This window comes from Apodemus sylvaticus, chromosome 6 (assembly GCF_947179515.1).
Source record: "Apodemus sylvaticus chromosome 6, mApoSyl1.1, whole genome shotgun sequence".
Lineage (NCBI taxonomy): Eukaryota > Metazoa > Chordata > Mammalia > Rodentia > Muridae > Apodemus > Apodemus sylvaticus.
In genome coordinates, this window is record NC_067477.1 from 133,075,904 (window position 1) to 133,092,186 (window position 16,283).

A 16,283-nucleotide genomic window follows, 5' to 3' on the forward strand; every position below is an offset into this window, starting at 1 on the left:
CCAGTGTGGAAGGCTAGAGTCAGGGTAGCTTTTGTGGCATAGAGTACCACAGAAGGGGCATGTGAAGCCCAGAGATTCCGGAAGCTTCTTCCCTGTCTACACACAGCCTGTGCTCCTAGGCTGAGAAGCACTAGTGTATCTGTATCAAACCCTGTAGGCGTCTGGACCCCTGGTGAGCGCCAGTGTCTAGACACAGGAAGGGCACACATTACAATATGATACCTAAGTAGGAACCGGGGTAAGGCTCTTCCGGGGGCGGAGCCAGCAGATGTGGAACTTTCCCTGGAGGTCAGCAATTGAAGGCTGAGGGTGAAGGAACAGGACACTCCTGCTCACTAGAGCAACTTAGTGTCCTCACCGTCACTGCTTTAGAGACACTGTGGCCTGCCACGCACTGCATTTACACATTACAGTCTCTCGCCAGAGTTATTCTTTCTTTCTTTCTTTCTTTCTTTCTTTCTTTCTTTCTTTCTTTCTTTCTTTCTTTCTTTCTTTCTTTCTTTCTTTCTTTCTTTCTCTCTCTCTCTCTCTCTCTCTCTCTTTCTTTCTTTTTCTTTCTTTCTTTCTTTTTATTCATTCTTTCCTTCCCTCCCCTCCACTCTCCTTCCCTCTTCCTTCCCCTCCTCTCCCTTCCCCTCCCCCTTCCCTCCCCTCCCTTCCCCTCCCCCTTCCCTCCCCTCCCTTCTCCTCCCCCCTTCCCTCCCCTCCCTTCCCCTCCCCCTTCCCTCCCCTCCCTTCTCCTCCCCCCTTCCCTCCCCTCTCTTCCCCTCCTCTCCCCTTCCTTCCCCTCCCCTCCCTTCTCCTCCCTTCTCCTCCCCTCCCCTTCCCTCTTCTCCCCTCCTCTCCTCCTCTCCTCTCCTTTCTTCTCTTCTTTTTAGTCAGGGTTTCTCTGTGTAGCCCTGGCTGTCCTGGAACTCACTCTGTAGACCAGGCTGGCCTCGAACTCATAGAAATCCACCTTCCTCTGGGATTAAAGGTGTGATCTTTTAAATTTAGTTTAGTTTTTTCCTTTTCTTAATCTTAGCAACATTTTCCATCAATTTTCCCATATTTATGTTGTGGCCATATTTTTGTTACTTTGTATGTCTTTCAGGTATTTGTTTTTGTGGAGACCTGGTTATTTTAGTATAAAATATATTACATAGTAGTATAATAGGGTAATTGTAGGAATATGATTTTTCTCTTGTGTAGTGTTCGTTGTCTTGTTCTTTAGATGGGGTCTATAAAGTTTGTGCCCTTTGTTTTGTGTGACCAGGGAAGTCTCTGCTTTGTAAATTAGTAACTGAAGATACCTTTAAAAAAATACTTTAGTTTTCTCTTTTAAAATTCTGTATATGTGTTTATGTCTGGTGTACGTGTGAGCTTGAGTCCATTTTGGAGACCAAAGAGGGTGTTGGATCCCATGTAGGTGAAGTTACAGGTAGATGTAAGCTTCCAGATGTAGATCTTGGGAACCGAATTGCAGTCGTCTTAGCCACTGAGCCGTTTCTCCAGCTGTGGGGAGAGTCTTTAGATGCCTTGAGCTAATGATCTCCCCGCTATTGCTGAGGGGTCCTTCGTGTGCAGGGACAAACTTCCAGCACTAACCTCATAGCTCTGCCTTTGTCTTCACTTCTACTTGCACTGAGCCTTATGTCAGCTGAGATGAAAGATTAGACAAAGCCTTTCCAGGCCTTCCAGGGACAGCTGGAGAACCTCTTCAGAGTCTTGGGTAACTCATTCCCCAATTGTTTCTTCTCGTGCGTCTGGGCCTTACTTTAGCCTCAGTTGGTATAATGTCACGGCCATACAAAGGCAAAATGTTGTCACAAATGTTATGAGGAATGAGGCTCTAGCTGTTTGCATAGTTAATCCTGAGTTAGGTTAGATAAACACTCAAGCGAAAGAGAGCTGCAGTGAAGTTTACACAGTAGTAGGACCCAGATAATGCAGCATCCATTTAGTGTTAAATCCATGATCCCTGCTCATGGCTGTTATGCCTGCGTTTAGCTGGGGCTTGTGGAGTTGTGTAGCATATGGACTTAAAGAGAGGGGACTTAGGGAAAGTTAAATCACTATTGATATACAACGCCCACTGGTTTTGCTGAATAAGTTAATGGCCAGAGGGAATTGCCCCTGCCTTTAGTTAATTTTAAGCATTCTGGAAAATGTGGATTTTTAGTTTTTGCTAACATTTTCCCTATTTGGGAGATTTTTTAAAAAATACATTAATTCCTTTTGTTGGTGGCACTGAAGCTTGAACTTAGGTCCTCACACACTGGGCATGCGCTCCCCCACCGACCCACAGTCCCCAGCCTTCTGAGCCGTTTTCAGATTCTTATTCTGGCTGTTGTCTGTACCCCTGATGTCACAGCTTTCAGGGTGTTGTTTTAGCAGTGACTGAAGGTATTCTGACAGCTTCTAGTGTCACGGGTGCGTGGGGTCATTCTCAGCCTGTGAGGTTAAGAGGATTTGTGTCTGCCACTTTGAGCCACTCAGGGTAAGAGTCTGCTTTCAACTCTGAAAAGGAAGAACTTACTCTGTGTCCAGATGATTTGAGAAACCAGTTTGCCTAATAGCTAAGAGCACTTAGAAGAAAACAACAGATGACTGAATTTTCTGGCCATAAAACTAGAAAATCACTTTCTAGTGATTCTCAAAGATACAATTAAGAGGGCTATCTAAGCATGGCTAAGGGAACAGGAAGTTGCTTCCTTTTCTTGGTCGTAGCTATCAAGTTTTCAGTCAAAGGCTGCTTGTCCAGCATACTGTAATTTGAATACTGCCCTTTCTCCGAGCTCCTTCATCTGTGAAATGGGCACAGTCATTGGCACCCTGTTGTGTGATGGGGATAAAGTGTCCTTTAAGCAGTGAAGTGCTGTTTTTAGTCTGCCCATTGCATCCAGCTGCAGGGAAGAAAATAGTCGTCAGGTGCTTTCATCAGCTGCACATGTTCTGCTATGTAACTGGAGCATTTCCCATGTGGAAATCATACATAGTTACAGAATACATCAGAAAATTTCAGCTAGGACTATGTACATTTTTTGGAGACAGAGTCTTGTTATGTAGCCTACAGTGCTCTCGGATTCATGACCTCCCCTCTGGGCTATCTCTTATGCACAAGTCACCATGCCCAGTTTTATAAATTTCTTTGTAAGAACTACCTTACCTTTTGTCTTGATGTGTGGGCACATTCATATATGTGTGTGGATATTTGTATATGCATGTGTGTATGTGTTTGTGCGCATGTGGATATGTACAAGGGTGTTGTTCCTTCTTGCCTGTCCACCTTGATTTTTGAGGTCTTTCTGGGGTCTGGGGCTCTCCAACTAGGCTAGGTTGTCTGACCAGTGCCCCAGGGATCTGCCTGTCTCCCCCACCTCCCCAATGATGGGGTTACTAAAGTGTGCCACCAAACTTGCCATTTTGCATGGATGCTGGGATCAAATTCAGGTCTCACAATTGTGCAGCTGATACCTTACTACCTGAGCTCTCTCTCTAGGTTCCCAATTTGCCTCTAGAAACTGGTTTTGGATACTGAGAATCTCAAAACTGTTGAAAACCGGGGATCACTGCACCAACCACTCATACTCCAGTCTCAGTCAAACAAACACGCACCCCAGGATTGATTGATCAGGGCTGCAGACCAGGCTTGGGAAATGATTTTGGCCATGAATATTTGTCAGGACCAGCTTATACAGGCAAAACCTACCATGAGTGTCATGGGCTCATGTTCGGCGCAGGAAGTATGGCCTGGTTGTCAGCTCACGCTATTTTGTCGAGCTAGACAGAACAGTTCTGATTGGCCTTTGGATTGGTCCTAAGTGGAGCTTATGATTGACGAACAAACCTCAGAACTTAACAGGGTATGTGGTCAGCTTGACCCTGCTCTCAGTCAAGTTATTTTTCTGTGTCAATAACATTCACTCGTAGGCATGAACCAAAATGGCTACTGGATTGCTGTGGGAGCAGGCTTCAACAAAAACAATAAACACACAGTGGATATTCCTGCCTTTTTAACCTAGTAGTTCTCTCCCCTCCCCTCCCCTCTCTTCCCCTCCCCTCCCCTCTCTTCCCCTCCCCTCCCCTCCCCTCGCCTCCCCTCTCTCTCACTTGCTCCTTTTTGAATCCTGCTGGAACTTGCTCTTTAGGTCAGGCCGTCCTTGAACTCACACAGATCCACCTCCCTCCCAAGGATTTAAGGGGCGCACAAGCACTTCGTAGCTCTGCTTTCTTACAGAATTTAGGACCACCAGCCCAGGAATGGCACTGTGGGTGCACAGTGGGCTGGCCCATTGCACGTCAGCCACCAAGTAAGAAAATGCTGTACATATAGGCTTGCCTGCAGCCCAATCTTATGGGGACATTTTCTCAGTTGTGGTTCCTTCCTCTCGGATGACATTAGCTTGTGTCATGTTGACATAATACTAGCCAGCACAGCAACCAAGGTAGCACAAGGTCAGTTACACAGCAGGTGGCCGGCTCAGGACCCCCCTCTGGGCTTCCTGTATCAGTGGGGGCGGGTTGGGTTCTTCAGTGACCCTCCGCCTGGGGGACTTTCCATTTCAATCAGGGTATAATTCTTTTATGGAATCGTGTACAGAGGTGTGCTCTTAAACTCTTTACCTTTCAGACCGGCGGACCAGAGACTCGTCGGCTGACTTCCCGAGTAGGGCAGGAGTTTGTCAACGCCATGAACATGCTTCTGCTCACACTCCCAGGAACACCCATAACTTACTACGGAGAAGAAATAGGGATGGGAGACATTTCCCTTACAAGTTTCAACGAGAGCTATGATATTGTAAGGGTGACAGGCTTCTTGCTGGGGGCCACTGCCACACGGCCCGCTTCCCATGCGGTTACCACTGAACGTCTTGGCCATGTTTTCCACTGTTGAGGGTCAGGGTTATCTGCTTTCTTGGCTGCCCAGGAGTTCGTTGAGATGCCACCTTCTGAGCCCCACAACTAAGCTTCTTGGGCAGAAGCAAGGACCCTGCAGGCTCTGAGAGGGCCAGTGACTTCCTTTGTATATTATTCAAAGTCCTCTCCCAAGTGACCACAGCTTCGCCTTCTCCTGTTTCTGTTGTGTGGCTGTGATTGTTTGGGGATGTGGTTCTCACATCGAGTTGCTGGGTGGATGACATCCTGCAGGGGATGGTGACTGCATACCCATTGGTGACACTGTGCAGTTCACTTTCACGTGTGGGATAGTTTCCTTCATATTTGGTTCATTTAAACTTATCCTACTGGCAGCTCACTGTGTGGTGGTGTTCACACAATGACCAGGGTGGACCCAGGAGCAGGCACAGGTCACAGTCAGCTTAGTCTGGTAGGGTTTACTTGGACATCAGTTTATCACAGGGGGACGGGGTGTCATGAATTGCAACTAGAATATTTTTAAAATCTTTCACTTTTTGGAAAAAAACAGTAGATTGCAAACACATGACAGTTTGGACAAGTGCATTTCCAACCGAGGAGATTACTGGCTGACCTGTCTGTGTATGCTGGGGCTCTTCCTTAAACGAAAGCCAGGGAGCGCTGACACAGCTCCGAGCTGGAGGAGCAGTCAGGAAGTAGCCAGGAAAGGCCCAGATGGATCTCTTGTACTAACTCGATCCTGGCTTTCTTTCTGGTCTTTCAACATAGACTGCTCTTCTCTCCAAGTCACCGATGCAGTGGGACAATAGTTCAAACGCTGGCTTTACGGAGGCCAACCACACCTGGCTACCCACAAACTCTGACTACCACACCGTCAATGTGGAGGTAAGTACCAGTGGACATTTACATGGATTTAGAACAGGCATGTGGGAAACCTTGAATGAGACTCTTAGACTCCATCACGGACTTGCCTTGCAATTTTCGCCTTGTAAGGAGTTTGGAAGCCGTGTTTTTGGTGGAACATGACCGGGTATACTAGTGCCCATGAAAACTATGCATTGTATGTAGTTCTTCACTAAAGTGCTTGTGCTCGAGAGTTCCCAGTTATGACGGGAATCCTTCACAAGTCTTTACAGAAAGCCTACCCACCCTTTCTCTGGAGTTTCTTATAAAGTGGTCACTAAGTCTTAAAGGACTAGGAAACATAAATGTGTGTCTTCTAAACATAAGGGAATGGTGACTGAATACCAATTGATCTTGTAGCAGTCTTCTGAGAAATCTAAACAAAAGAATATGATTATAACTAAAAGATAAAATGAGGCTTCAGGGGGATGTTGAAACAAGGTAGTGACATATCCAAATTGGTCGAATTCATGTTAAAAGATAAAAGTATTCAGATTAGATAAGACAAAATCCCGACGTGAGGAATAGCTAAAAGAAAGGACACAGATAACTAACAATAACAAAGGCCATTGTAATGGAAGAAAGCTTGCAATTTAGCTATCAAAAGAATGTTTATACTTTTTTTTTGGTTTCAAGACAGGGTTTCTCTGTGTAGCTCTGGCTGTCCTGGAACTCACTCTGTAGACCAGGCTGGTCTTGAACTCAGAGATCTGAGTGCCTCTGCCTCCCGAGTGCTGGGATTAAAGGCGTGCACCACCTTGGAGAGCGCTTTTAACATATATAAACATGGCACCGTATGTAAACACGCCTATAAATGCTTGCACTGGCTCAGCTTACCATTTCCTGATACCTAAATCATTTTGTGATTGCCTTGAATATATTCTTCTTGCAACTGAAGTTTATACTATGTGTATGCATTTCCTAGAGGAAAAAAAAAGACTTACAGAAGTGGGCTTGGAAATATTTAATAGCAGACAAAATAGAATTCAATATGAAAGCAGTATATGAGAGAAATGCAGTTTTCAAACAGTGAAAAGCATTGAAGAGTCCACCAAACCCCACAAATCTTTATGAATGTTAACTGAAGCTCCAAGATATATCAAACAAGTACTTTGAGAAATGCAAAGAGAAAGAGACAAGTCCCCAATTACAGAGAAAGAGTTCACATGAGAGGAGATGAAAAGACTATCGTCTTGGGCCCTCGCGCGAGTGGCACCAAGCTCTGCTTCCATGCATAACTAAGCTACTGAGAGGTGGCAACACAGACAGTCACACACAGACTAGGGGCACTTTGCACCTGGTAACAGAATGAACATCTTTAAATATCCACGAGATATCATTAAATACACATTACTAAGCATCTACTGGAAAAGAACCACAATAACAATGGTGACAACTGCCCCGCCCCAGAGACATGGCTGGCAAGTGTCAGGAGTGAACATTACTGTTGATTTGGCAACAGCTACGAATAATTTGGCATTATATATTGAATGTGCATACCCTTTGACATGGGAATTATCTGTCTGATAATCTATCTTAGATAATTTAAAGGGAGGAGGGGAATGAGAATGTTCGAGCGCACTAGACGGGTGGATGCTTACATGGAAGGGAAGAGAAGGAAGGCGAACCGGCTCAGAGTTGTGTGCCCAGACAGTGACGCCTGGGGGACGAGGTAACAGAAAGTGCTTATGAGGAAAGGAAAGGGAGAACAGCACTGCTGTTCACAACATTATTGTGAAGCTGTACAAGAAACCCACGCCGTTAGTGGACAAACACTACCTTTACAGCCAGCGGAGAGAACGCGAATACAGCCTCGCTGCCTCGCACCCCAGGCTCTGCCGTGGGCACTGTTCTTTCTATCCTCAGCCATCTGAGAATCCACGTCTGCTGGACCCAGACCTCTGCACAGCAGTGCCCTTCAGGTCATCCCACAGATGAGAACCAAGTCCGTGCCCCCTAAGATGGTGGCTTTTTGCTTCCAGGCATCGGGAAGTTACAATACAGCAGTGACTTCATTTCTTCCAAGTTAAATGACCTAAGCTGGAGCCAGACTTCTGCAGCTCTAAGATGTGGGCACACAATGCATACTGAAAGGATTCCCAGACATGCAGAAAATCAGAATTTGTAATTCCTATGACTTTTGGACAAACTATTTATAGATGCTTTATAATTGGGCAGTTATTTACTTATTTGGACAGTTTAAGGAGCAAATAGAAGCAAGTTTTTTTTTTGGGGGGGGAGAGGGGTTAATTCTTAAAGTCAAACATTAATGTGAATATTCTTTTTTAAAAACAGGTCCAAAAGACCCAGCCGAGCTCAGCACTGAGGCTCTATCAGGATCTGAGTTTACTCCATGCCAGAGAGCTGCTTCTCAGCAGGGGCTGGTTTTGCCTTTTGAGGGATGACAGTCACTCTGTTGTGTACACAAGAGAGCTGGACGGCATAGATAAAGTCTTCCTTGTGGTTCTGAATTTTGGAGAATCATCAACTGTGCTAAATCTACAGGAACTCATTTCAGATCTTCCTACAAAACTGAGAATAAGATTAAGTACCAATTCAGCCTCCAAAGGTAGTGATGTTGACACCCGCGCCATTTCTCTGGAGAAGGGAGAGGGACTCATCCTGGAGCACAGCATGAAGGCTCTCCTCCATAACCGGGCAGCTTTCCGAGACAAATGCTTTGTCTCCAGTCGTGCATGCTACTCCAGTGCACTGGACATTCTGTATAACACGTGTTAGGAAGGCCTAAGAGATGGCCGCCCTGCATCCGGTGTATGTCAGCCATCAAGTAAGTACTTACGGGCTGACTAGCTTCATGAATGGCGTCAATTCTTAGATATTTCTGTAGCACAAATGCATTGTTTTAGGTAAGATTCTTAAATGTTTGAAAGGACAATAAAGTGTTTAAAAGATTATGCCAGAATACTGAAGCATTTAAATGTGAAGAATGCTTAAAGTGGAGTTGTGGAAATTGTTAGGTGACTCATAGCCACAGTGCCTAAATATATTCACAAAGGGGAAGGATACTGAATTGTAAAATTCTGTTAAAAGACTGATTAGGAGGCCAGGCATTCTCTTGCCTCAGTCCTCCTGACTCCCTTCTCTACATCCTACGAAGAAGCATGACAGGAAACGACTTTCCCAGGCCAACGGGTGTGTGTGGGTGGGAACAGTATGATCAAGATGTACACAAGGCAAAATTACACAAAGAAGCAACTTTTAAAAAAATTATATAATAACTTAAAAAAAACCTCACTTTTGCTAAACCAACTGGAAACAAGACTAATTATTATTTCCATGTGTTTCCAGTTCCAGCTGAATGCAGCATTTCAGAATTTTAGGTATTTCTTCAGAGCCTCAAAAGCTTCAGTGCTGTCAAATCCAAGTTCGTCATATAGGAATTTCAACTGGGTTGTGATCTAAAAGAAACACAGTGAGGGTTAGCCAGGACAAGCAGAACCCTAGCGTTCCCAGTCTTTCTTTATCCCAGCTAAGCTAACCTGGAGTCTTTAGTCTAACAGGAGGAGCTCTTCCGTAGCAGAGAGCGCCCTCACTGGTACCAGAGCAGCCCAGGAACGGCCGGCCTTCCCCTCTGGCCTGACGTTTGGGAAGCCGCTCTCCCAGGAACTCTGCCTTAACCACTGAAAACCTTGCACACAACATCCACACTGAGGACTCTGCAGCACACAGGAGATGGATAACATACCTTTTTGTGAGAATCCTCAATCACATGATTCCCTCCAGGTTGAATATCCAAAATAATGTTGGGGGGCTGATAGCCTGAAAGAGCGGACAGAACAGCAAGCAGCCCCTCAGGAGGCGAGGCCGGCTCTTTTGGAGTACTTTTACTCAAACAGCAAAGGAACAAAGAACAAGGCCGCCACCAGAGTTATAGACACTTGTGAGCCACCATGTGGGTGCTGGGAATTGAACCTGGGTCCTCTGGAAGAGCAGCCAGTGCTCTTAACCACTGTGCTATTTCTCCAGTCCCAGAAAAATTCTTATCTAATGAAAATGAATGACCATTCATTCATGAGCAGCAATAGAATGTCTCAGTAACTGTTACATGGACGAATTTGTGTGTAGATTTCCAAGTCACATTCCACATTCCCTTTTTGCCTTGAGTCCTACATGCTTTATCTTAACATGGTTCCTAAAGAGGCATGGCAGCTATAGCTGCCAGGACTTTGGGGAGTTGGCATTAAGACAGATGCTCCTGCATTCCAGGCGGATGGTTGGGTCTGAACATGAAGCATGCTGTGCTGAGGGCAGTCCTGTCAGCCAGGGTCCCAGTCGGGAGCCTCCTACCTTCACCCGCTCCCTTGGTGTGCTCTGCGACAGCCTCCTTAAGTTTCTCCGTGTAGTTTATGATTCCTTTCAGCGGCACTCGCTCATCGTTTTCATAAGCTGTGATGTGAACTGACGGATAATGCTGGAAGAGACCAGAAGGATAGTCACACACAGTACTCCGCCATCCTCCCCGGAGAGCACGTTCCCCAAGGGCTGGGTTTCCCTTCGGAAGATCTCGAGCAGGCCTCCGCAGTACGGTGCCGGGCTGCCCGTTACCTGGGCCAGCCTTTTCTGTCCAGAGAGACCATGATTTTATCTAACTTTGTTAGCTTGGATCAGGAATGAGCACACTCGTCTCTGAGCTGTTAAACTGAGGCAGACGAGGAGTACAAGCAGACAGGACACTGGAGAATGATCGGATGTCCTGAGCAGAAGCCCTTAGAGCCCTCGGCCCTGGCTGTGGCTGCGTGCCTGCCCTGCCAAGGCCTTCCCCACGGCTGCAGGGCTCCCTACCTGAGGTGTGATGTTCTGGCAGGGACAGTAGCGTTTTATGTAGTTCTTGTGTTTCTCATCAGATGAAGGGTTTCCCCACTCTTCCAACTCTTCCAGTGTCAGAGGAAGTGTGGTGTCCATCATTGTATTGAGGACATCCAAGAAAGGTGCCTAGTCAGAGAAAGAGAAAGCCAGACCTGTGTATCGACTCAATGGTTGGTAAAATGAGCGTCATGACAGCTTCCTGCTAAACACACATCAGGTGAGAAAGAAGGCAGCTCAGGCTTCAGACAGCTGGGATTCACAGACGGCGAAAGAGCATTCAAACTCCCTACAGACGTTATAGAACAAGAAAGTTGACCTTGTAGTTTCCCAATCTTTGTCTGCCTTTCTTCTATCTTTACTTATACAAGATTAACATCTGCAGCTCTGCATTCATTAGGATGGCTACTATATTAAAAACACCCCCATAACAATCAGAACATTTCCAGTTGGTGATGACGGTGAGAAGCTGCACAACTGTGCTCGCACTGCTGGCAGACTGCAAATCGCGGTCGCCTACAAATGAAGGTGCTGCTTACTTTTAGATCCAGAGCCCCTTCCTAGAGATGAGCCCCAAAGAGCTGGAGACGGGTCTTACAGCAATAATAGGACAGTGAAAAAGCAAACTGTGGTGTGTGCACGCAGACCAGAGTCCGGGCCGCTCGCAGCAGATGAGGCCAGGGTCAGCTAAGTGGGATAAGAGGATCAAGGATTAATTTGGCATGACGCCACATGAGGTGACTGAGTATGCATGACATCACGAAGTGACTGTGCATGAGGTGACTTTGGACACAGTGCAGAAGGCGGCTTCCCAGGGGGTTGGGAGGAAGGGAATGATAAGCATTAAATGCTACACGGGTTTCGGTTTTGAAAGATAAAAACTGAGATCTGGAGATTGTTTAATAGAGTAAATGTTTAACATTATCACGCCATATACTAAATATAGTTACGAGAGTGGATTATGTTCCTTTCCCATGACTAGACAGTTTTAAAAGTGAGAAAGCATCAACAGCACCTAAATTCTGTCACCTGCTGTAATGTTACAATAAAGTTCCTAAGTTGTACTTTGATAAGATCTAGATATCCAAGAAAAAAGAAGAGAGGGCTCCAGGCATGCACGTGACACACATACATACATGCAGGGAAAATACCCACACACATAAAGTAAAAAGTTAAGACATTTAATTAGAGGGAGCCCAACCCGCCTTCCGGCACGTGCACTCTCCAGCTTTGTCCCGCACAGAACCGCTAACCGAGTCTAGCTGGAATCCCGGCTGCCTAGCAGGATGGGTTTTCAGATGCGCAAAGCTGCCAGCCTAGACGAGAGGGGCCCCTTCTACTGCACAGAGGGTGACCCAGTAGAACCTAATTCAGGCAAAGCGTGCGTGTTCCCGGGTTTTCAGAGGCAGCAAGGGCAGCATGAGGTGCCGCGCTCACCAGTGGCAGCTCGGCAGGCGGCTCCTGGTGGTGCAGTCTCTGGCACGGGCTCTCCACACACCCACTCTTACCTAAAACTCCAGTAAACCCTTCCTGTTTCAATTAGCCATAACTCTGGGTGCTTATAATCAATGCCTTTGACTCGTATTTTTGTGTTGAATATTTAGGTTGTCCCTAATTCTTCACTGTAATGAGCAACTGAATTAAATATCCTTACACATGCACTTCTGGTTATTTCTAATTTCTAAAATTTGTTAGCTGCATTTTATATTGTAAGTGATTTTGTTATTATCTTTGTGGCTAGGTTTATTTCCTCTATGAAAAATATTTAAAAAAGATTTCTAGGTCAAGTTATTTAATATTTATTTAACTTACTACTACTTGTTCTGAATACACCCACACCTACACACACCCACATCCCCCCCCCCCCCCCCCGCCCGCCACACTCTTTCTCTCACACCCTGAATCCCCAAGTCATTATTTTCTAGAGTATCTAGGTAGGAGACAGGAGAAGACTGATATGAAGGCAGATGCTCTAACATTCTGGAGAACAGGGAAAGGCTGTAGGGTGTTTCCAGCACTCATCAAAGACCAGGACCAGAGACCGAGAGAGTGGCCTCCGTGTGGTAGGCCTGGCGGTGCGCACGTCAGCCCTGGTGCTGGGGCCGTGGTCACAGGCTGTGAGGGTGAGCCAGACCGACCTGCTACACAGCAACAAATCAAACAAACAAAATAACAGAGCGTCTGAAAATAGAGACTTATTCCCTGTGTCCAGAATACGATGCAGCTGGGCAGTACACTGCCACTGGACAAGGGTAGTGCACACAGACTCCCAGGACAATCCAGCACACTTCTGGAATCCTGGCACATATATGCATTTCAGAATGTTCTGACAAACAGAGAAGGGTCGTGGGGACAGCCAGTAGTCTCTCAATGGAAATCCTGCAAAGTCCATAAAGGTTGTCAGGGAAGAATAAATAGTGGGATTAAGATAATTCCACAAGTTCTTCTAGAGCCACGGCTCTGTTGAGACTTACACTCCGCCGTTTCCCCTCTGAGCAGGTAACAGGGCAGTACTCACCTCCAGGGTCACGGCTTTCAGGAGCTGTGGCTTAGAATTACACAGTGCTCCCACAAGCACACCTCCAGCACTGAAAGCGCTCAGCGCGGTTAGGCTCGGCCGAGAGAAGCCCTGGCTATGAAGCGTCTTAATGCAAGCCACTAAGTCAGCAAGGCCATTGAGCTTCTTAGTTAGACGGCCATCAGCATGCCACTGGAGACCCAGCTCGCCACCGCCCCTGTAGAGGAAGCAAACAGTGGAGGTTGGCAAACTGCATCACAGACAGGCTCATGTGTGGCACTCAGCTTAGGCTGGGAGGAAATGGCAAGGACAGGGCACCAGAGCCTGTGACCGTCCTGCAAAGCTAAACCAGTACTGCACCCCATCACAGGAAACAAACCAAAACAACCCCAAAACTTGGAACTGTCAAGATAACCAAAAACTGATTCAACAAATATGACTGCCTACTCACAACTTACTGCAGACTGCCTGAGAGCAGACCTTAGATACACACAAGTGCACACTGGGGGGGAGGGGGTGCTCCACAGTCTCCAGGTGCCTGCTGCTGTACCTGACCCGAGCACAGGAAAGGGGTTTGGGCGCATGAGTCAGGGGCACCAGTGCAGGGAAATGACCTGTAGCTTAGTTGTGAAGGAAGTGGTTCTGCAAGGGTAAAGGAGGGGAAACTAAGTCCCAGATAAAACACAGCATGTGCTGGGCCAGAGGCAGAGCACACTGTCTGAAGTCAGGAGCCAGAGGCTGACCAAAGAGAAGCCAGTTCGCAAGAAGTTTACTAAGACTTTGGCTTTGTTCTGGAGACGGGGAGGTGGAGAAGGTTTTAAGTAGAAATTAAGTGGTAGTGATGTCTTGAGAACAGCTCGAATAAAATGGAAACTAATGAACTTCTAAGAAAGAAGTTCAGCTGAGGGAGGCTCTGTAGGAGAAACCTTTAGCTGCATGGTGCACACGCCTGTGATACGGCACTCGAAGGCCTATGAGTTTGCAGCTACAAAGCAAGACCCTGTCTCAAAAATTCTAAAAGGAGAAACCTGAATTCTGGAGAAACACGTGGGAATAATGATGGAACTATCAAGGGCAAACACTGCTCCATCCACTCAAATCCTCAAATCCACTCTTTGCTTCTTTGGATCAACTGAATCTGCTATGTCATGATCCACAGACTTAGGGAACATATAAATTCAAAACACACATGAGAAGGTCAGCTTTGCAATGTAATAGATTGTTTTTTTGTTTTCCTTTTTGCTTGTTTGTTCTGGTCTTTTAAGAAAGAGTCTCAAACCAGGCGGTGGTGGCACATGCCTGTAATCCCAGCACTTTGGGAGGCAGAGGCAGGCAGATTTCTGAGTTCGAGGCCAGCCTGGTCTACAGAGTGAGTTCCAGGACAGCCAGGGCTGTACAGAGAAACCCTGTCTCAAAAAAAACCAAATCAAATCAAAAAAAAAAAAAAAAAAAAAAAAAAAAAAAAAAAGAAAGAAAGAAAGGGTCTCACTATATAGCCTTCAACAGAGATCCACCTGTGTATCCACCTGTCTTTGCCTCCTGAAGTGCAGGATCAAAGATATGCACCATCGTGCCCAGTCCCCTAACTCTGTGCAGCCCCACACCCGATCCCCTAGGACACTGTGCGCCCTCACACCTGGCCCCCTAGCACACTGTGTGCCCTCACACCTGGCCCCCTAGCACACTGTGCGCCCTCACACCTGGCCCCCTAGCACACTGTGCGCCTTCACACCTGGCCCCCTAGCACACTGTGCGTCCTCACTCCTGGCCCCCTAGCACACTGTGCGTCCTCACACCTGGCCCCCTAGCACACTGTGCGCCCTCACACCTGGCCCCCTAGCACACTGTGCGCCTTCACACCTGGCCCCCTAGCACACTGTGCGCCCTCACTCCTGGCCCCCTAGCACACTGTGCGCCCTCACACCTGGCCCCCTAGCACACTGCGCCCTCACACCTGGTCCCCTAGCACACTGTGCGCCCTCACACCTGGCCCCCTAGCACACTGTGCGCCCTCACACCTGGCCCCCTAGCACACTGTGCGCCCTCACACCTGGCCCCCTAGCACACTGTGCGCCCTCACACCTGGCCCCCTAGCACACTGTGCGCCCTCACACCTGGTCCCCTAGCACACTGTGCGCCCTCACACCTGGCCCCTTAGCACACTGTGCGTCCTCACACCTGGCCCCCTAGCACACTGTGCGCCCTCACACCTGGCCCCCTAGCACACTGTGCGCCCTCACACCTGGCCCCCTAGCACACTGTGCGCCCTCACACCTGGCCCCCTAGCACACTGTGCGCCCTCACACCTGGCCCCCTAGCACACTGTGCGCCTTCACACCTGGCCCCCTAGCACACTGTGCGTCCTCACTCCTGGCCCCCTAGCACACTGTGCGCCCTCACACCTGGCCCCCTAGCACACTGTGCGCCCTCACACCTGGCCCCCTAGCACACTGTGCGCCCTCACACCTGGCCCCCTAGCACACTGTGCGTCCTCACACCTGGCCCCCTAGCACACTGTGCGCCCTCACACCTGGCCCCCTAGCACACTGTGCGCCCTCACACCTGGCCCCCTAGCACACTGTGCGCCCTCACACCTGGCCCCCTAGCACACTGTGCGCCCTCACACCTGGCCCCCTAGCACACTGTGCGCCCTCACACCTGGCCCCCTAGCACACTGTGCGCCCTCACACCTGGCCCCCTAGCACACTGTGCGCCCTCACACCTGGCCCCCTAGCACACTGTGCGCCCTCACACCTGGCCCCCTAGCACACTGTGCATCCTCACACCTGGCCCCCTAGCACACTGTGCGCCCTCACACCTGGTCCCCTAGCACACTGTGCGCCCTCACACCTGGTCCCCTAGCACACTGTGCGCCCTCATGCCCGGGACCCTTAGCATACTGTTATTCAAGCAATTGTCACAATGTTCTAGCACTCATCTGCTAGGAGAAACGTGGTGACTCACCTAACATGGCAATATGCTAAGATCCACCCATCATCCACCAAGATCCGCTTTTCAGGCCTGAAATTCATCTTCAGATCCATTCCGTAAGCTCCATAGACGTGCACCAAGAGAGGCTTCCTCTGCAAGTCCTCAGAATCCGTTTTGTGAAAAACTGTCATGGGCACTAACTTTCCATCCTGGAAATGAAGAACCATTAGCACGTAAGGAGACAACCTTT

At 48.0% G+C, this 16,283-nt stretch overlaps 2 protein-coding genes across 4 annotated transcripts in view; one reads left to right on the forward strand and one right to left on the reverse strand.

Moving 5' to 3' along the window:
* Slc3a1 (solute carrier family 3 member 1) overlaps positions 1-8,675 on the forward strand; it is a 30,376-nt gene extending 21,701 nt beyond the window's left edge. Inside the window, exons 8-10 of the mRNA XM_052186504.1 lie at positions 4,613-4,780; positions 5,626-5,742; positions 8,056-8,675. Coding sequence (XP_052042464.1) covers positions 4,613-4,780; positions 5,626-5,742; positions 8,056-8,499 — 729 coding nt within the window. The 3' untranslated portion in view covers positions 8,500-8,675. The remainder of the gene's footprint in view (positions 1-4,612; positions 4,781-5,625; positions 5,743-8,055) is intronic.
* A 300-nt stretch (positions 8,676-8,975) lies between these two features.
* Prepl (prolyl endopeptidase like) overlaps positions 8,976-16,283 on the reverse strand; it is a 30,825-nt gene continuing 23,517 nt past the window's right edge. For all 3 annotated transcript variants that reach the window (XM_052186502.1, XM_052186503.1, XM_052186501.1), the window contains 6 exons: positions 16,067-16,242; positions 13,103-13,319; positions 10,564-10,713; positions 10,069-10,192; positions 9,467-9,540; positions 8,976-9,179 (listed from right to left, as the gene is read on the reverse strand). In XM_052186502.1, the coding sequence (XP_052042462.1) occupies positions 9,090-9,179; positions 9,467-9,540; positions 10,069-10,192; positions 10,564-10,713; positions 13,103-13,319; positions 16,067-16,242 (831 nt within the window). In that variant the 3' untranslated portion in view covers positions 8,976-9,089. The remainder of the gene's footprint in view (positions 9,180-9,466; positions 9,541-10,068; positions 10,193-10,563; positions 10,714-13,102; positions 13,320-16,066; positions 16,243-16,283) is intronic.